General features: G+C 36.4%; 1 protein-coding gene across 1 annotated transcript; it reads left to right on the top strand.

Annotated features, from left to right (window-relative positions):
- The first annotated feature begins 5943 nt into the window (after window positions 1-5943).
- Window positions 5944-22452, top strand: slco5a1b (solute carrier organic anion transporter family member 5A1b). Its single transcript, NM_001353347.1, is given in 8 exon segments — window positions 5944-6226; window positions 14179-14229; window positions 17146-17259; window positions 17569-17659; window positions 19830-19953; window positions 20031-20334; window positions 21962-22282; window positions 22363-22452. Coding segments are annotated over 8 exon segments (1146 nt in total). The 5' UTR covers window positions 5944-6150; the 3' UTR covers window positions 22428-22452.
- Window positions 22453-22724: the final 272 nt, after the last annotated feature.

Raw genomic sequence — 22724 nt, 5'->3', positions numbered from 1 at the left:
GTCTACTAATACTCAAATGGACCATCATCATAAAGTGTTACCTTGATTTGTTGTTTACACATTAAGGACTTTTAAAGCAAGAGTGAAAAACTCTAAGAGCATCCATCAAACATGCAATAATGGTGGAGTGATTATATAAAATATACAGCTATGGGGGAAAAAATGCTTAGAAATTCTATTTTTTTCTGAATTTGTGATTTATGGTTATGCTGTTTTTTTCTGCAAGCCACTGATGACATTTCTTCTACTTTTTAAAATAAGGTTTTACATTTTTAAGCAACATAATATCAGTGTTTTAACTTCTGGGAAGTTAAAACTCTGTCAAATTTCAAAGGACACAAACTTGTTTGAGTTTTTTTTTCTCCCTAGAGCAAAGTTATTTTGAAAAATGCTGGAAACTGGTCACCATTGACTTTCTATAGTATTTGTTCGTTTTGGTTATAGGCTTTAACATTTTTCAAAGTATCTTTTGTGTTCAACAGGGGGAAAATATTTGTAAAGGTTTGGAAGCACTTGAGGGTTTAAACTATTTTTAAAAAATGAATTTATTACATTGACTATCATTTCCTGCAACTATATGGACCATATTTATTTGAAGTTTGGAAGAAAAGTCCTCAAACTTTACAGAATCAAACAGATATTAACATTTTACTCAAAAAGACCATCTCTAATGAATCCAGAAAAACTGAATTTTTATGTGATCTTTTCCATAGCTGTGTGTGTATATGCATCTATCACTGAGCTCAGACTGTAAATACATAAATGAATAGTAAATATTCTAATATTTGATTAATAATAACCCAAAGAGTTCTTGTTAAACAAGCACTCGCGCTTGCTTTGAAAGTGTTATACATTATAACAATGGTCTCAAACTCAATTCCTGGAGGGCCGCAGCTCTGCATAATTGCACCTCCAACTCACACCTGCTTATTAGTCTCTAGTAGTTTTAAACACCTTGATTAGTTGGATCAGCTGTGTTTGATTAGGGGTGGAGCAAAACTGCAGAGCTGTGACCCTCCAGGAATCGAGTTTGAGACCTATGCATTATAATCTCCGTCAATGTCTACAGATGCTCCTTTTAGGAGACAGATCTACCAAAGAAGTGCTTGGCTCATCGATGTAAAGTTTGGTGAGTTTCTAATTAAACCAAATACGCACCTACATGTTTTTGTAACACTTTATAATTCATGACTTGTAGTTAATGTTAATTAATATTCACTAACATGAGCAAAACACTAAATAAAGAATTTATTCATGTTTGTCAATGTTAGAAAATGAAAACAGTCATTTATTGTTAGTTTATTTTAACGCACAGTGCATTAACTAATGTTATTTCTAAACAATCCATTAGTAAATGTTGATCTATGATTGGTGAATGCTGTGCGAGCATCATGTTAGTAAATACATTAGCAAACATTAACTCCCCATCCTGTATTGTAAAGTGTTACCATGTCTTGCACCCCCAAGTGTTCACATATATATAAATAATTGTGTGTTTATACGTTCTCTTGTGTGGTGCTGCACAGCACAAAACATAACCATGTCACATAACCACGACTGTCCAACGTTGCAATAGCTCTGAATAATATTTAGTGTAACACTCAATTCACAAATTCACTCCTCTTCCAGAAACACCCGTTCACCTCTCAGCCCCTGTACTCCCGCTGTGCTTCTACACTCATTGAGTATTTTTGCGTGTGTAGTCTGGTGTTAAAGTGAAGGTTGCGGTTTGGTCTTCTGTAGCGTCACTGAGCTGAGCTTGTGCTATGCAGACAGTCAGACCGCAAACTGTTCTGACCTTATTCCTGTCAGCAAGAATGTGTTTTTATTCGATAAATTATTGTGTATATTATGTCAGATTTTATTATGCTTTTATTATTGTTTATGATTAATGCAGACGTATGCAGTCAGAGCACCTCTCTCTGCTGAGCTTGCCTTATTGATGTATATATAAATAAATATATATATGTATGTATTTCCTGTGCCTTATGACCAACAATATACTTGCCTTAGAGGATATTTGGCATCAGATACAGGATTGTGAAGTCTCTGTATTTGATGATATCCAAGGTTTTCTTTTCAATAAACAGTTGCTTCTGTTCAAGTAAAGTGTGCGGATGGAGTGGGAATTATTTGTGTTGATGTCTGTGCAACTTTTATACAGTTTTGAAAAGGAGAGCATCTCCAGATTTTTAAAGTCACACTTTTTTATTATGATTATATAGTTTACACGTTAAAAGTTTATTAAATGTGATACAATGTTATATTTGTGCAAATCTGTTTTTTTTTTTTTAGATTACTCGGTACCAAAGGCTGAATTTGGAACTAATCTTGCATTATTTAAAGGGATAGTTCCCCCAAAATGAAAATTCTCTCATTTCCCAGTTGTTCCAAACTGTTTAGTTTTTTTATGTTAAACATACAAGACAAAGTTATGAAGAAGGTCAGAAAATGGTAACCATTAACATCTGTAGCATTTGTTTATCTTATTATGGATGTTGATAGCTAATTGTTTCCATCATTCTTCAAAAATATCTTCTTTTGTGTTCAACTGAAAGGTCTGAAACCACTTGAGGACGAGTAAATGTAGAGTAAATTTATTTTATCAAATATATATAGTCAATTAATTGCAATATTGTTTTAGTCTTTTTCTCTTCATTTCGTTTACGGAATTAAAAATGTGTTATATGTTAGCTTGGGTTTTTTACAGTGCATCCGGAAAGTATTCATAGCGCTTCACTTTTTCCACATTTTTTTTATGTTACAGCCTTATTCCAGAATGGATTAAATTCATTTATTACCTCAACATTCTACACACAATACCCCATAATGACAATGTGAAAGAGTTTTTGAAATTGTTGCAAATTTATTAAAAATGAAAAGCTGAAAAATCACATGTACAGAAGTATTGACAGTCTTTGCTGTTAGGCTCTAAATTGAGCTCAGCTACATTCTGTTTCCACTGATCATTCTTGAGCTGTTTCAGCTGCTTAATTGGAGTTCACCTGTAGTAAATTCAGTTGATTGTACATGATTTGTAAAGGCATACACCTGTCTTTATAAGGACCCAGGGTTGACAGTGCATGTCAGAGCACAAACCAAGCATGAAGTCAAAGGAATTGTCTGTTGACATCCGAGAGAGGATTGTCTTGAAGCACAAGGCTGGGGAAGGTTACAGAAAAATTTCTGCTGCTCTGAAAGTTTCAATGAGCACAGTCGCCTCCATGATCTCTGAGTGAAAGAAGTGAACCACCAGGACTTTTCCTAGAGCTGGCCTCCATCTAAGCTGAGTGATCAGGGAGACAGGCCTTAGTCAGGGAGGTAATCAATTACCCGATGGTCACTCTGAGCTCCAGCGTTCTTCTGTGGAGAGAGAACCTAACAGAAGAACAATCATCTGTGCAGCAATCCACCAGTCAGGCCTGTATAGTAGAGTGGCCAGACGAAAGCCACTCTTTAGTAAAGGGCACAAAGCAGCCTGCCTAGAATTTACCAAAAAGAAACTGAAACAAAATTCTCTGGTCTGATGAGACCAAAATTGAACTCTTTGGGGTGAATGCCAGGAGTTACATTTGGAGAAAACCAGGCACCACTCAACACCAGGCTAATACCATCCCTACAGTGAAGCATGGTGGTGGCAGCATCATGCTGTGGGGATATTTTTCAGCAGCAGGAACTGGAAGACTAGTCAGGAGGGAAAAGACGAATGCAGCAATGTACAGAGACATCCTGAATGAAAACTTGCTTCAGGGTGCTCTTGACCTCAGACTGGGGCGACAAATTTTTTAATAAATTTGCAACAATTTCAAAAACTCTTTTTTCACATTGTCATTACTGGCTGTTCTGTGCAGAATTTTTAGGGAATTAATGAATGTAATCCATTTTGGAATCAGGCTGTAGGATAAAAATTAAGCGCTATGAATACTTTCAGGATGCAGTGTATACACAGTGTAAATATACTGCTAAAAAAATAAATAAATAAATAAAGGCAACACTTGCAGTTACATTGCGTTTTACAGTCCGTTCACACCGAACGCACTTTTTTGTTATAAAAACCATATAGTACGCTAAAATCAGTTTGCGAGCCAAGTAGTATGTCCGAATTCAAAAATCAGTATACGAAAAGTACCCAGATGACCTACTATTTCCATTGAGATTCTGAAGTATGCATCGGATGGACGCTACACTTTCCCATGACGCCCTGTGAGAGAATTCGTGAATGGGAGTGAAGTGATGCAACTCAATCCGGTCGGTCACATGATCATGACAAAAATGGCGGATGTAGTATGTACGAGTTTCAGTCATACCAAAGAGCTTAGAATGACCAAGAGGCGACACTCAATAGAACGTTTCATTGCAACAGCAGCGCCCAGCAACAGCCCTGGATTCCGCCATTTTGGAGTGAAAGTTATCGGCCGTCTATAGGATCTCTTTACTGTCACAATGGCAAGCAACTGCTTTGTTTTTTATTTATTTATTTAAAAAGCGCATTAAAGTTGAGATACAACCTAAAAGGTGAATATACAACATTTGTTATACTCATCAGCACTTTTAATAGTTCATTTTACAGACTTCTAATATGCTGTTCTATTGGAGTTTTCATTCCATAATGGCCGCCACGCCCTCTAGTGGCTGTTTCCCAGATTACTCTAGAGTGTCGCCTCTTGGTCATCCTAAGCTCATTGGTCATACTACTCGCATTCATACTGTATAGAACGTACCTTTCTAATGGTCGAGTAGTACGGTTAAATTCAAATGCAATAGCTAATGACGTAGTAGGCCTAGGTCTTTTCAGACGTAGCCCTCATAGATATATACACTAGATATCGCATAGGGACCCTGAGCATGCGTCAATAGTGCCACCACATTGGTACAGTGCTCCCAGGACAAATGTCATTCAACCGCACCAGTCAACACAGTGTTATTACGTGAAGATGCGGAACTTTAGCGCTGTCTACGGATGTAGTAACGAGCAAACAAAGAAAACAAAGCACAAAGGCAGAACATTTCATAGGTAAGATTAAGTTTTTTTACGTTTTTGTATGTTATGAACTTTTGTGTTCAACAGGTAACCTTATTGATGATAATACAGTCACTTACTGCCTTCACCATAAGGCAAAGTAGCTCCAACTCGCACTAAATACTCAGCTTTTGCTAGTTTTGTTGAATAAAATGAGCAAACAATGCAAAAGAAATATGACAACGAGATGCTGCTGTGCCAGAAACTTGTATTATTGTTGGCTAGTGAACGAGTCGTTCATAACGGGGGATTCATTCACAAGCGAATCGCTCCCTCCTTAGTATGAGAAGTAAAAGCAGGAGAAGAGATGTGTTTCAGGACACAGATTAGATCAAATTTAACAGTCATGGAGGGAGGGTGGATAGTACATCACACAAACACAAGCTTTTTGTCAGGAATGCCATGCGATCACTTATCCATCAATGTAGAAAAGTGATGTAAATTAAAAATTTTCGTAATTAAAAAAAGTAATTGCATAACATCCAGGAAAACTCCCGATCGTAGATATATGTGTATATGTGTATATCTCTGGCTTTGGATCTATGCGCAGCCCTAAAAAAATGAAAACTTTTACTGAAAACAAACAGGAAGAGCATTTTCAGATTTTAATCTTACATTACAAGAGCAAACTATTTTTTAATGACATGAACAAATGAATCTTTTACCACAAAATTAGCAATGTATGCTAACAAAGTTTATACGTATAGTTTTGATTTCATGTGTCCTTTAATGTTGCAAATTATCAAACAAATTATAGGATAACATAAGTAAACACATCATGCAATTTCGAGATGAAGCTTTTATTAAGAAAATTCAAGGAAAAACTAAATCCAAAACTACACAGCCCTGTGTGAAAAAAAGTCTGCGCGTCCGTGACGTCAGCGGCGGGTTGCTGTTCAGTGCTGATTGTAGGACTGCGGCGCGCGCTGACAGGTTTTGCGTACGCTTGACGTCTCCTCCTCTCTCTCTCTCTCTCTCTCTCTCTCTCTCTCTCTCTCATTTATCTCCGTACCGTCTCCATCCATCCTTCCATCCCCCATCTCCTCTTCTCAGACCACGCAGAAAGAAGGAAGCCCTCCTCTGGGATGGATTTATAAACTTGCGGCTGAGATGGACGCCTGATCTGAGGGATGGAGTCTTTTCACCTGTTTCTCGCCATCCTCGCGCTTCGGGCAAGTCTCGCCCCCGCGGCCGACCACAAATTCGGTAAGTGTTTTGTAGTGTGTGTGTGTGCGTGTGCGTGTGCTTGTGCTTGTGCGTGTGCTTGTCCGTGTCCGTAAGGAATGGGCGAGATGAAGCGAGCGCCATCTCAATATTGCTCCTATAATACTAAAGAGCGCTGACATAAACACAGAAAGTCTCCATTCGGCGGCGTTTACTATGATTTATACAGTTATACGAAGGCTGAATGACGCGTGGATGCTTAAATCTTCCTTGTTGAGCTAATAAATGGAGCAAACAGGGAGAGAGTAACATTTAAAAATCGACAAAATGTAATATATAACAGCTTTAGCATCTAAACAAGCGCAATATTCTGCAAAAATGATCATTTTAGGCTGAGTAACGTGAGGATGGGGCTGTAGGACTGTATACATACACTGGTATTACATAACTGGGTCTGGAGACGCACGGCCTGTCTTTCGGTTTTCTTGATGAGTGCATGTTATTACTATTTATATTGTTGAAAGATGTGGATGTGATAGTGGTTTGTGTATGTAGTTTGCCAGCAGCAGCACAGGAAATGAAGCAGCACAGATTACAGCTCGCCCCTGCTCGCAGCATGAGCCACAATAATAGAGTTTATACGTGGTCTGTGTGTGATTCATAAAGCCAGCCCCTGAAAAAAAGGTCATCCTGTCAGTCATTAGCAACTGTAACCATGGCAACAGGTTGCAGCATGGTAATTTCATATCGACTTGATTGCTCCAAAGCGCATGAATGAAACACAACACACACCGCCCTCCTTTATATTCATGTTGCGTTGCATTATAAGCTGCCACAATAGATTGTCATAGGTAGGGCCAGATAGTTTTTTTTTTAAAACTATTTTCTCACTAAATTTTGTTTTATAAAATAAATGAAATAAAACCGACAAATTTATGTCTATCTATCTATCTATCTATCCAACAATTTAGTCATCCATCCATCCATCCATCCATCCATCCATCCATCCATCCATCCATCTATCCATCTATCCAACAATTTAGCCATCAGTCTACCCATTCATCCATCAGCCCACCCATCAGTCTATCTATCTATCTATCTATCTATCTATCTATCTATCTATCTATCTATCTATCTATCTATCTATCTATCTATCTATCTATCTATCTATCTATCTATCTATCTATCTATCATCTATCTATCTATCCAACAGTTTAGCCATCAGTCCACCAGTCTATCCAATAGTCAATCCATCCATCCATCCATCCATCCATCCATACACCTATCCAACAATTTAGCCATCCATCCATTATCCATCCATCCATCCATCCATCCATCCAACAATTTAGCCATCTGTCCACCTGTCCATCCATCCATTCATTCATCCATCCATCCATCCATCCATCCAACAATTTAGCCATCCATCCATCCATCCATCCAACAATTTAGCCATCTGTCCACCTGTCCATCCATCCATCCATCCATCCATCCATCCATCCATCCATCCATCCATCCATCCATCCAACAATTTAGACTCTAGATCAGTCTACCCATCCATCCATCCATCACCCCATCCATCTTTCCATCAATCTATCTATCTATCCAACAATTTAGCCATCAGTCCACCCTTCTATCCAATAGTTAATCCATCCATCCATCCATCCATCCATCCATCCATCCATCCATCCATCCATCCATCCATCCATCCATCCATCCATCCATCCATCCATCCATCCATCCATCCAATTTGCTTGTTTATTCCAGATATTTTCATTAAATATTTATTACAGCTTTAGCATTTTCATTAATTCATTCATTTTCTTTTCAGCTTAGTCCCTTTATTATTCTATTCTTGAACTTTCAACTTATCCAGCATATGTTTTACACAGCGGATGCCCATTTCAGCTGCAACCCATCCCTGGGAAACATCCATACACACCCATTTACACACATACACTACGGACAATTTAGCCTACCCAATTAACCTATACCGCATGTCTTTGTACTTGTGGGGGAAACCTGAGCATCCGGAGGAAACCCATGCCAAGACGGGGAGAACATGCAAACTCCACACAGAAACGCCTACTGACCCAGCCAAGGCTCGAACCAGCGACCTTCTTGCTATGAGGCGAACATGCTACCAACTGAGTTTTTCAAAATGTGTCTACCTTATTTTATTTTTAAATTTTACTTATAATTAATCTGCTTTTTTCCATCATAAAATACATATCTGTTCATTTTTTACAACTAACATTTATTTTATTTACAAAATGGCTTATTTAACTATAATAACCATGAGACAAACACATTTTGAAGTCACTTTTTATAAACAATTCCCAATAAAAAAGGAAGATGATGAGTAATACACAGGGTTTACTCTGGTCATACAATTTAAAATGGTAAAAATCCATTAATTTTAAAGGTCTATCCCAGACATTGTAAGTCGATGAATAATATACATGGAATAGAAGAATTTAACTTTGTTTTTCACATTTTACATTCCAATCAGAATGTAATTTCTTCCGTTTTGTCCATCACATTGGTTCATGTGTTTTGTCTATTAAGGTTATAAGCTATTTTTCAATGCTTTTTTATTCCTTTCCTGTTTGTCATCGGTCAATGCCGTCATCAGGCTGTATCTTGCTTGAAATCCTGTGGTGCCTGATGATTACTATGTCCCAAACAATGTGACGGCATGCAATTAAAAGAGACGTTTACCTTTTTGTCTGCTCAGTGCTGATTATAGGTCATGGAAATTCAGCTTTTTAATCAGTGAAAGTCAGGGAATTTGACATTTGGCTTAGCGTGGGAACACAGAGTACAGGAAGTTCTGCGCACTCATAAAGAAAACAGTTTCAGTGTCAACATAACTTATGATCATCCATTCATCTTCGACATGTACTCATAGAAACAGGTCATAAAGCTATACTGACACATCTAAACTCTGAGAAGCTGGCATCATGGTCCCACAGGAAGCTCATGGTTTGTGTTGATGTAGATGTCAGTGAGGAGACAGTCTGTCCGCCATCATTCTGATGATCTGTGACCGCAGCTTCACGCCACCCGCCTCCCCCAAAACCACTCACCATAGTAACAGAGAGGCTTTCACAGAAATATAAAAAGATAAGCATGCATTATGACGTTATTTATCTGCATCTGTGGATGATGAGTGTTGAGTGGGTGCCGATTTACGAATCCGGTTGGACTGAGAACAAAAGTTTTAATGTTATATATTTGTATTTATGGATTGTTAAGCTATATGGATGTGTGGCTATATTTATTGGCATTGATGATTCGATGAACAACCTTTAACTTGGAATGTTTTATTCAATTCTACTTTTTATAGTGAAAATAGGGTTTTTAGATTTTAAAATTGTTCTTTACATCAATACAAAAATTGTTCCTTTAAAAACAAAAGAAACAACCTTAAAACTTAAAAAACTTTCCTGGATTTGTTAGGATTGTGTTTGACTGAAATATTTAGTGTTTTAGCTGTTTAAATGAGGTTTGGTAACATTCTTTAAAATTGTAATTTAGACTTTTAATTTATTTATAAAAAAAAAAAAGAAAAAAAAGAGAATTAAGGATGTAATGATTCACTGTGAGCCCCTTGAAATCGATTAAAATTTGTGACGATTCAAACCGATAGAAATGTTGAACAAATCACAATGCATATTTTGCAAGCCTGCTTTACCTGCACATCAGCGGATCGAGAGGTGAGGCGGCAGAGTAAAATCACAGCCGTGAGATGCGCTAGACGTAACAAACTGTGTGCAAATACAGTGTAAAGATGTTTACTTGTACTAATAGAGCAATGAATATGATGCACATAAACCATCAGCACAGTGAAAAACTACTGTCACAGATGTCTATACACAAAAAATGGATGATGCAGCTCTCCTTGCTCGACGAGTGCTATGGAGATCACATGGTGCATCAGTGTTTTCATAACAAAAGTGTCAAGATATTTTTCAGACCGAAAAAGAAAGTTGTTTTGTTACAGATTCAGCTATTAGATTATTTTACGCTTTGCTTTTTTAAAAGAATTTATACATATTTAAATAATTTGATAATTATTGAATATTTAAAAATCTTTAAGGTTATCTCACACTGATACCTACTAATTAATTATACAATTAATATTAATTATTCACCTTTATAACTCTGAACTCATGTCTCTATCCTACTATATAATAATATTTCTTTATGCCAGTCCCCTGCATCAGAGGGCCTATTAACCACCTCTGTACACACTGCTGTCTAGTTTCAGCAGGGGACATTGTGAATGTGCAAATACCTCAGCTTATGCCAGAAAACATAGACATGCTGATGTTTCTTTTTAGAAATGTAAAATCCCAGCACAATCACCACTTTAGTTTGCTTGTATTTTCGAGTTTTCTGTAGTTTGTATCATAATTTTTTTATTTATTTTTTAAAATATTAAATGCATTTTTTCGTTTTTTTTATTGTATGCCTACATTCACAAAATATTAACATCAAAATGTATAAACGTGTTACAGAGAGTTAACAGTCTTGAGAATGGAAAGTAAAGAAATTTATGTTAAAAAAAACATAAATAGGTAAAAAATAAATAAATAGAAGTATAATTACATGATTTTAGAGCAGTCTTTAATTGTAGGTTATAACAAAAATTGTAAATGAATGACAAGGATGCTGTGTTAATTTAAGAGAGCTCTTTATGTACTCCCAAAGGGGAGAAAAAAATATTAAATACAATTTAAACAATTTAAACTAAATACAATACAAATGCAATTTGGTTATGGCAGAAAATATGTTATTTTGCAAAAATGTGCAGCATTCTAGAAACAAAATGAAGAGTCTCCTTACCTTAAATTTGTTTCAAATAGTTTTGTTAAAAAATTGTGACTAAATCATGAGGTTACTATCGGGAATCGTATCGAATCATGAGTCAGGTTAATCATTACATCTCTAAAGCCGAGTTCAGACTGCATGATTTTCAAAGTAGTCGTGTCACAGATAAACATCACACTGCATGACTATCTGGGCTAGCGTTTTGTCGCTGCTTAGTTTACACTGCAAGATGGATCGGCAACAGGGGGTTTCACATTGCTTTACAATAGGAAGAATCGCCGTCAACTTCGTCCAAACTATGTCTCACAACCAAAAACATGTAGAATATCTTTTGTTATTAAATACATAACAAGAAAGAAGCCTTTAATGGGTAGAAAATGCTCATATTTGCTAAGAAAATTAAGAAAATTAGCAATTTATCCTAAACTTTTTTCTTGTTGTGTGATTTTGCTCAGTTGACATGTCAAACAGACACTGGTGCTCCTGCTCCCTTTCTTGGGTCCAAATAAACTGAAAATGAGCACTTTTAACTTCTCCTCCAACCTCCCGCTGACCTGCAAATATTGATTTCTAATCTCTGATTATTCTTTTAAATCATTGCAGTCGTGTTGTTGAAAAGTAAACATGGCAGTCTGGAAACATGGCAGGTTTTCTGTTTGTTTGTTTTATTGAAATGTAACTACATTTCATTCTAAAAAAAACATTGTTCATATGTTGTAAATTAGCATGATAGCACCAAAACCTGATTGTTGTCATTTAGTTTAAAATTGTTAATGACAAACAGAAACATAAAGCCTGACCAAAATGTCATTCATTCAACAATTTATTCAACATGCATCAACAAACCTTGATCAATATCTGCTTTAGCAATGTACTGTATGTGTGTGGGATATTAATGTTTATATGTATTACGGCTAAATAATACACATTAAAACATATAAATTGACAGAAAAACTATCCACACACTCTCACTTTTCATTTTGTTACTTGTTGGTTATTTGAAACTGCTAAATTGTAATGGATTAAAGGAGAACTCACATTTTACCGTGTTATTCTGACAGTCCTACACAGAGATCAAAATAGATGGACTGCAGAATAAGGCTTAAATAAGACCTGAAGAGGCGATTCACAGCTTGTTTAATCACACTTCAGTAAATGGATACTGATCACACACACACACACACACACACACTCAGAGCTATTTTCTGCGGAGACACTCAGTGTGTGTAGGTTTGTGTGAGCACAGTTTACTATGAATGATGGATTTGTGAATGTCAAACCACTGCAGTGAGTAGGCTACAGCCTGGTCTGACAGACTTAACAAGCAGCAGCACAATTTTGGGACGTTTTTATTTTTAATTTTTATTTTTTTGTAGTTGTTCTTGCTCTTTATGCAAGTGAAATGAGAACAGGTACGCCGTCTGTCTCAGCTGGATTGATTAGGAAGTGGCTCAGCTGTTTGTGAGAGTGAATAATGAAGCACTGGAGCAGTTTAAAATTGCTGTAAAAGGTTGTTAGTTATTTGTCTGTTGTCTATTGATGCCATGCTTCAATTAAAGTAAATTAAAAATGACAACATGTGATGTTCTGTCCAGAGCTGTTAACATCCCTGGACTAATAATTGTGCAGTTATATGGCAATATTATCAACAGCAAATCTAATCTAGAAAAGGGGTGCCCAAACCTTTTCATATGAAGGGCCAAAATCCAAACTTGATTAAGGGTGGTGGGCCTAAGCTAAATATACCAAACTGTGTTACATTAAAGTGTCTATGGTAACTTACTAATTTATTAATATTACAATAATATACAGTTAAAGTCAGAATTATTAGCCCCCCTTGGATTTTTATTTATTTATTTATTTGTTATATTTCTCAAATGATGTTTATCAGAGCAAGGAAATTTTCACAGTATGTCTGATAAATTTTTTTCTTCTGGAGAAAGTCTTATTTGTTTTATTTTGGCTACAATAAAAGCAGCTTTAAACTTTTTTTTTTTTTTAGACATTTTAATGTCAAAATTATTCATTAATGTGGGCACTAAAATATTTATCATCAGGTCTATTTTTTATTGCAGTCATTGATCTTAAATTGAACGTGCCGTATATAAATTGAGCTGAAACAACCCAATTATTGAGAGTTTCTTTTGGGAAAATTGAATTTGTAAAAACTATTAAGTTAACTTAATTCTTTCATGTTGTCCCTAAACAAATTTAAAAAAATGCAAATGTTCAGTATGTTTGGAGTGCATATTTGATGCATAAGAAGTTAAAACTTAAGTTTTAAACATTTCTTTAACCATTTTTTTTCAGTCAGATTTTAGTGAACTTGCAATAATGTCAAAAACACATAACATCATCGAGCCTAATTCACTCTCGTCTCTGTGCGTAAACTCGTAAACAACTTCTGCGATTGGTTGATGAGATTGGCCAGATCAATGAGTACCGATTGAATCATTAAATAATAATAATAATAATAATAATTCATTACATTTCTATAGCGCTTTTCTGGACACTCAAAGTGCTTTACACATAGGGGGGAATCTCCTCATCCACCACCAGTGTGCAGCATCCACCTGGATGGCGTGACGGCAGCCATTTTGCACCAGACTGCACACCACACACCAGCTGATTGATGAAGCCAATTATGATGATACTGGTAGGGTTAGGAGGTCATGATGGACAGAGGTCAGTGGGCAAATTTGGCCAGGATGACGGGGTAAAACCCCCTACTCTTTCTGAAGACATAGTAGAGTTTTTAATGACCACAGAGAGTCTGGACCTCGGTTTAACGTCTCATCCGAAAGACGCCGCTCACTGAGCAGAATAGAGTCCCCATCACTGTACTGGGGCATTAGGACCCACACAGACCGCAGGTTGGGCGCCTCCTGCTGGCCTCACTAACATCACTTCCAGCTGCAACCTAGCTTTCCCATGTGGTCTCCCATCCAGGTACTGACCAGGCGCAGCCCTGCTTACCTTCAATGGGCATCCATGTGACAGTTGCAGAGAGCTAGAATGTGATTATCCGCAGATACCGATCTCCAGCTGATCGATCAGAGCATCCCTAATAAAACATAAGAGCTGCTGTTGGTGTGAACCAACCTTTTCTTCTATTTTTTTTAAATAATCTCTACCTTTCTTTCTCTATTTTTTTCTTTCAGGCTGCCTGTTTGAGGATGGTCTGTGTCTGAAATATGAAGTCTGTCTAAATGGTGAGTCACACACACACACACACACACACGCTTGGGGAACTGCAGTCTGTAGATCTCATGCATCATGCTGTTTGATCAAGCGCTCATTTTTGCCATCTGCGTTATGAGTACAATACATTTGAACATTTTGAATGTGTCACAACAAATACTGACTCTATCCCTAACAAACACACACGCACCCACACACGTGCTGTGTTTGATATCATCTTTTGTGTTGCTTAGCAACTGTTCTTCTTCTCCACATAGGTTGAAAAAGGTTTTTTTTTTTTTTTTTTTTGCTGGCATGATGTGTTCCCACACTCACCTGCCATCAATGAGAACATAATATGAATGAAATCATCATTCCCATGTAGGTCAGGCGATATCAGCCAATCAGACTTAACCTACTTTTTTACTCATATCTGGTGTGAGGATGTGTGTGTGTGTTTCATAATTTCATTCAGCTCTGCTCAGTATCTTTGTGTGAAAGGAACAGCACTGAATATGTGGCCTGATAGAATATATTCACATTGTTCAATTAAATATGGGTCATAGATGAGCTGCAAGATGGCCTATTTTGGAGTCCACATCAAAATAAATGTACAAAAGGGATTTTAAAATATAATCACTTTAAATCCGAGTTTGGATATGAGCTGTTTCAGAGTTTCCTCTACTATGACATCACAAGTCCTGGCCATGACTGACATGACTTCTGTATTTAAATTCATGCATCTTGCATTTTATCAGGCATATTCATAATCCAGCCCCAAAATAGTGATTATGATGACTATAATTGATTAAAGTGACTCTTCACCAGCCTTCACAGAAAAACAGTCAGTCAGTTGCAGCTCATCCAGAATGCTGCAGCCAAGATTCTGACCAGAACCAAAATATCAGAGCACATCAAACCTGTCCTCAGGTCTTTACACTGGCTCCCAGTTACATTCACAATAGATTTTAAAGTATTAATACTTTTCTATAAATCACTTAATGGCCTAGGAACCTGATACATTACAGATATGATCACTAAATCCAAACCTAACAGATCACTTAGATCATTGGTATCAAGTAAATTAGAAAAAAATAGAGTTTGTTCAAAGCAGAGTGAATCTGCCTTCAGCTACTGCGCCCATACTGCTGGAATCAGCTTCCAGAAATGATCAGATGTGCTCCAACATAAGGCGCATCCAGACTGAAAACACATCTGTGCAGCTGTGCCTTTACTAAATGAGCACTGTGCTACGTTCGACAGATCGCAGTATTATTTCTTACTTTTCTTTTTCATTCTTTTATAACCCGTTTTAACGCATTTTAATCATTTTTAACTCTTTCAGTTATTTTTATTTTCTTGTTTCTATTATTCTTCTTTATGTAAAGCACTTTGAATTTCCATTGATTATGAAATGTGCTATATAAATAAACTTGGCTTGCCTTGCAAATATAGTCACTTCATACAAAAATACTTTAAATCTTCATTCTTTGCTATCCTTCAAACCACTTGGTTTACCTGCTTGTCAGAATTGTTTTAGCATTTGATATGTAATACAATTAATTTCATGCACAAGTACAGGCCACAATAAGCATGAAATATTATTTTTATTTTTTACATAAATATGTTTTACACCAGGCCCGTAGCCAGGGGGGATTTAGGTGGTTCGAAAGACCCACCCCACACTGATAAAAGGTCCAGAATTTGCCCCATACATGAGCTCATTTGACTTAATTTGACTGCTGTTTCATCATTAATTGTGAAAATAACTCAACAAAGAAGGCTTTCAATGACGGCAAACAATTTTTTTTCCTGAGTCCGACATGCAGCTGTGCAAGAAAACCATATGACGAAAGATGAAGTCATCTTTTACTACAAGTAGAACAACGTTTATTCTGAATCTTGGACCTTATTCTTGAAAGAAAAAATACCAAGACAAAGGTTTGAAGCACCAAAAGTGGCCCATATTAAAGTACGTTTTAATACTAATTAGGCTATTTTTGTTATTCATGAACTTTTCAAAATGTACTTTTTTTTTTAAAAAAATTGTCAAGCTCTACCTTATTAATATTATTATGTTTTAAATTTTTATTATTCAGATGGCCAAATTCTGACTAAGGCAAGTTGAATGTGCTGGCCAGTTTGTTATTTGCCCAATAGATGACAATAGGCTACAGTATTTTTTTTTTAAACTATTTTTTCTAAAAATATATGATGTAATAAATTTGTATTTAAAAAATAAGTAGTTTTTTTCAGATTTCTTTATTCTAAATATTCAGCAAATGTTTTTGGTGCATCAAAAAATGTGGTTATGATACGACAAGGTAATCCAGCTAAAAATAGTGCTAAAATGCAGTATTTAAACCTTATAATTAAATAGAACATAAGGCGAATAACTGCAAAAAGACCCACTTTTTGAGAAAAAAACAGCTATCCTTTTCACCAGGATGGCTACGGGCCTGTACACTGAAAGACAATGAAACATTATTTCACCCATAATTTATTAAATATGATTTCTATCACTATACATTTTTTCGGGACATTAAAATGGGACCTCTCATCATTGATTCATGCAAGTAAAGTCTTTGATGATTGGCCAACATCTGTGCAAACATATGAGATACTAAACCATGCTCCATTTAAACACAGCATATTACAGAATTACATATCACTGATCTAGTTTTTTAATGTATTTCCCTTTTGGATACAAATTATAGACGTGAATGTAATTTACCATGCATACGCACAATCGGTGTAACCTTACTATCAGGCAGGTGTCGGGACTCCAGCTGCTCCTGTCTCAGTTGCCCTCAGCTACTCTTTAATAAGCAGAGACTCTCAAAGGATCTAAAAATACACACACACACACACACACACACACACACACACACACAACATGAAGTGTAGTTGTGCACATATTCTGAAGTGGTTGTTGATTTTCTGTGTAGATGGCATGTTGGGCCGCTGCGAGGCTGCTCCTCTAACAAACGTCTACACGTATGACGTCACTCCCGCAACGGTGCAGAGATTGCGAAACCTGCTCCAGAGACTGGCACACAGAGGTGGGTGCATTAGTGCCACCACAGCAACCGCACACATCATTGTCACCATGGTTATAAAGTCTGCTCTGGGATCAAATCAGAGGCTCTCTCTCTGTGTGTGTGTGTGTGTGTGTGTGTGTGTGTGTGTGTGTGTGTGTGTGTGTGTGTGTGTGTGTGTGTGTGTGTGTGTGTGTGTGTGTGTGTGTGTGTGTGTGTGTGTGTGTGTGTGTGTGTGTGTGTGTGTGTGTGTGTGTGTGTGTGTGTGTGTGTGTGTGTGTGTGTGATGAGTCACTTTCACATATTTCACAGGTCTTGATTCTGTTCCTGCAGGTTTGTCTTGGGAGGATGATGTCACGCAGCAGATTTTATCGAATGAGTTCTCCAAACTACGCCGAGTTTCCCTTCCGTTACCGGAGCCTAGGTAAAAAATAAATAAAAATAATATTAATTTGACAGTCATTTAACATATACAGTTCAAGTTAGAATTTTTTGCCGTGCTGGGATTTTTCTTTCTTTCCTTTTTCAAATTTTTCTCAAATGTTGTCTAACAGAGCAAGGAATTCTTTACTGTATGTCTGATAATATGTTTTCTTCTGGAGAAAGTCTTGTTTGTTTTATTTCGGCTACAAAAACTCCTGCATAAATTAAACAGTAAATAAATAAATTTGCAAATAAATATGTGAATAAATCCGTAAACTCCTAAAAAAAATAAAACAATAAACAAATAAAAACTCAAATAAATAAATAAATATGCAAGTAATTATTAGCCCCTCTTTGATTTTTTTTCATTTTTAAATATTTTCCAAATGATTTTTAACAGAGCAAGGAAAATTTCACAGTATGTCTGATAATGTTTGTTCTTCTGCACTCTCAGAAAAAATGGTACAATGTTGTACCAAAGAAGATACAAACCCTTGTCACTGGGGCAGTACCTTTTTATGGAACAGAATTGTACCTTAAGACAAACAAATTTGTACCATTGCAGTTTGTACCTTTAAGAACATGATTTATACCATGGGAAACCAAAATGTACCTTCATCAAAGATAGAAATGTTTTACCAGTTGTTTTTTATTATTTCATTATAGAACTTAATAATTATTGTTTATGAGTTTCTTTAAACATATACTTTTAAATGATGATTCATGTTTTAATATGGAAATTATTCATAAATCACTTTGCCTTTCCAGTAATATTTATTTTTATAGATATTGTAACAAAGAAGGAGTTGTCCAACACTTATGTACATTCTCAGAAATAAAGGTACAGGAGCTGTCACTGGGGGAGTACCTTTTCAAAAGATGCATATTAGCACCCAAATGTACATAGACATATTCAGGTACAAATATGTACCGTTTGAAAAGGTACCGCCCCAGTGACAGCTCCTGTACCTTTATATCTGAGAGTGTACTTTTTTTTTTGTACAATATATTTATTACTTTTTTCAATTTATATCACAACAGATTACACAATTACAGAACAATAATCATGAAGGCACAGCAAGCTTTTTACCCCCCATTCTCCCTCCCAACAACCCATTCCCTTAAAAATAAATAAATAAAATAAATAAAATAATAATAAATAAGTAAATAGATAAAATAAAAAACAAATAAATAAATATTATTAAAAAAGGGGGAAGAGAAAAAAAAGAAAAAAAGGGGGGGGGGGTATGTTTAAATCAGGTAGTCTTTTTAGACCATGATACTTCCCATATTCCTAAGCTTGTTCTAGTTGTAGTAGACTGTCAACATTTACATTGTGCTTTAGAAAGTTATTAAAAAGGTCTCCAGATATCTTCAAACACATTTTGATTTTTTTTCGACAATGTACGTGATCTTTTCCATTGACATATGTGATGCCATTTCTTTAATCCACTTTCCTATTCTAGGTTCATTTATATTTTTCCAATCAAGAGCAATAATACATTTAGCTTGTAAAATACACGTTTATGAATCTGACCTCTTTGCTTTGTAAGAGAGGGCTGACAGGAAATATACCCAGGATGAGAGTGTACCTTTTTATGAGAACAATTATGTACCTTCATTTGAATTGTACCATAAAAGGTACAGAACAGTATCATAAGAGGTCTTTTCTGTACCATATAAGGTACAACTTTTACAAAGGTGCAAAACTAGCCCTCAAGGAACATTATTTGTACCACCGTGTACCTTTTTTTCTGAGAGTGTGGAGAAAGTCTTATTTGTTTTATTTCGGCTAGAATATACACAGTTTTTAATTTTTTAAACACCATTTTAAGGACAAAATTATTAGCACCTTTGAACTATGTTTTTATTCGATAGTCTACAGAACAAACCATCATGATACAATAACTTGCCTAATTACCCTAACCTGCCTAGTTAACCTAATTAACCTAGTTAAGCCTTTAAATGTCACTTTTAGCTGAAGTGTCTTGAAAAAATATACATATATGGCATATATGACGTATCATAAAAATTAAATTTCTAAATATAAACTTGTATTTAATATATGTGATTTGCGTATACTTGCAAATATCAGATTTCTAAATGTGTTTGCTTTTAACAATATAGATTACCACTGTGTGGTCAATGCATATATCTTGTTATTCTGACAGGCCGAAGGGTTATGAGATTGCTTTTGGAGACAGAAGAATGAAATCATCATCAGATGCTGAGGTTAAAAACACACTGAAATACCTGCAGCACCTGTTACTGCTACCAAAAACAGCACTGCACAAGGTGAGTAAGGGTGAGTCATAGGATTCACACACACCTTGTTTGTAGTCCGATAACATCTCAATGCTCATCCTGTGTAGGGGGCGGAGCTTCAGTACTATCGCTCTGGAAAGCCACGCCCTGAAAGTGACTCCTCCCCACCTGAGTTTATTCCTGAAGTGCCGTATCAGTCAAAGTCTTACCCGGACCTCAGCCGATACCAGAGTGATGCCACACAAGCTCCCCTGCAGGAGGAGAAATCTGACCTGCTCAAAGCAGCTCTTCAGAAATATCTGTCCAAGAGCAAACAACCTGATGTGGGAGAAACATCCAGAGCAGACCGGATCTTCCTAAAAGATGGACCAGCAAAGCCTTCTGCTGGTGACCCTCTTACTCCTGTTGATGGTATGATATTATCTTTATTTATTCATGGCATGTAAAATCTGCAGGATTTTCTTTTATGTGTGCAAAGCAAAAGAAGATCAGAATATCAGAATAGTCAAGCTTCTTTACCCATAAGTAGGGCCGGACAGAATCTGCAGACATTTTTTTACTATTTCTGCAGAGAATTTTACAAAAAAATCTGTGATTTTATGCGAAATGATTTTTAAAGTATCATTACTAAAAACTTCATTCATTCATTCATTCATTCATTCATTCATTCATTCATTTTCAACCACTTTACCGGGCCCGGGAGGCAGGGGCAGCAGTCTTAGGAGAGAACCCCAGACTTCCCCCTCCCCATACACTTTTTCCGGGGGGATCCCGAGGCATGTTCAGGCCTGCGAGTGACATAGTCCCTCCAGCGTGTCCTAGATCTTCCCGGAGATCTCCTCTTGGTGGGACATGCCTGGAACACCTCCCTAGGTAGGCATCCAGGAGGCATCTGAAACAGATGCCTGAGCCACCTCAGCTGACTTCTTCTCTCTACTCAGAGCTCCTCACCCTATTTATAAGGGTGCTCCTAGCCACCCTGAGAAGGAAACTCATTTCGGCCGCTTGTATCCAAGATCTTGTCATTTTGGTCATGACCCTTTCAGCTCAGCTCCTTCTTTACCACAACAGATTGGTATATCAACCGCATTACTGCTTTGGATTGCGTGATCTAATCCAATTATGTAATCCGTTTTTTCTTTAAAAAAACCCATTTTCAAGATTTGATCCAATCTGTTATCCAAAATCCTATTGGATTACTTTTGAAAAACGGGCCCTGGTGTTCACTCAGAGGGTATACTGAGACTCTTCCATTTAAAGAACTAAAAACATCTTGGAAGAATGAGTATACTGCACAAATAATAGTAGTTTTAGATGGATTACTGATGTAGATGCCAGGAAAATAGTTAACGACATAAAAATAAGTCCTACAGTGGCAATTCTTACAAAAGTTCATTGGCTGTTTCAAATGCGAGTAATTGATCTGCAGGTTCACTGTATAGTTAATAAAGAGGAAAGATGTCTCTCTAAAGAAGTCAGTGCCAGTGGCACAATAAAGTATATGAGACACAAATATACAATAATACTTCAGAGTAAACAGTTTGATCAAAAACTCCAGACTCCCATTAAATGACAGCAGCAACATGTATATGAAGTTTATTTGCAAAAACTGATAACTCCTTTTGTAATTATTAACATATAAATGAGATATACAGAGGAGAAATAAAATAAAAAATCTTCAATGTAATTATAAAATAAAAAAATACTATAGTTAACATTTTATTATCTTTTATATTCCAATGCAAAAGAGGGCTAAGTTGTTTTATATTGCAAGTTTTTCCATTTTCCATAACTCATTTTATTTTTGTTTGTACATTTTTATAAATGTTGATAGCCAGGTTAGATTTAAATTAATAGATTTTTCAGCTCTTTTTTTGATACCACATCTTTTAATAATGCTGATTTGAAGTGCTTCTTTTGTCCTCATTTGCAAGTAACTTCACATTTCCTAAACTACATAAATGTAGTGAATTTAAATAATCCACATTTTGCTGTGTGGGAAAGAAAAAAACTGATGTTACTCTTCTCTTTTTTACAGAGTCCTTTATCTGGAAAGTTCTGCGAAACGTGGGCCGGCACAGTGTGGATGTGAAGAGTTTAAAGTCTGGGGATCTGGATAAGCTTGCTGTCCTCATCGCAGATGCTCTGCAGGTGGTGGATCAACAGGCCGGTCAGGCAGAAACACCCAGAGACCTGGACACACAGCAGGACCCGGAAGATGAGACAGAAGATGTGCAATATCAGGACCAGCAGCCTGAAAGCTACTCAGAGGAGCAGACCCCTGAAGACAGTGCACAGAAAGAGGTGGAAAGTCCTTCAGTCACTCAAAAGACTGTTCAAACCATCCCAACTGTGACAGGTAAAGCCATCTCAAGCAGCCGTGATGACTTAAGCATGCGGAGATGAACATTTATAACAATAGTCCTGCTTCTGTTCCAGAGAGACAGACATTCGAGGAGGAGAAGAGAACTATGGACAATAAGGTAATAACAGAGTTGCTTTTATCAGGCTGCAAACACACAAGCAGACTTTTTACACCTTCAGCATATTAAATGTAGATTTGCATACATCAGCCAGAATATTAATTCAGTTCTTTTTATAATGCTTTTTTATGTTTAAAATGCTTAAATTATGTTTATATTGGAGCTTAACATAGTATAATTTGGCTTGGGAAAATATGTAAATTCTGTATATATACAATTATGCAATTTACATTTCTGGAAAACTTAGAAGATTATTTAAAAGATGTAAAGTTTTTATTAAAAAAAATTGTGTGTTCCTTTTATTCCTTATGTGTGGGG

This window comes from Danio rerio, chromosome 2 (assembly GCF_049306965.1).
Source record: "Danio rerio strain Tuebingen ecotype United States chromosome 2, GRCz12tu, whole genome shotgun sequence".
Taxonomy (NCBI): Eukaryota; Metazoa; Chordata; class Actinopteri; order Cypriniformes; family Danionidae; genus Danio; species Danio rerio.
Note: the sequence above shows the minus strand (reverse complement) of the source record. Positions and strands in the feature narration are given on the sequence as shown.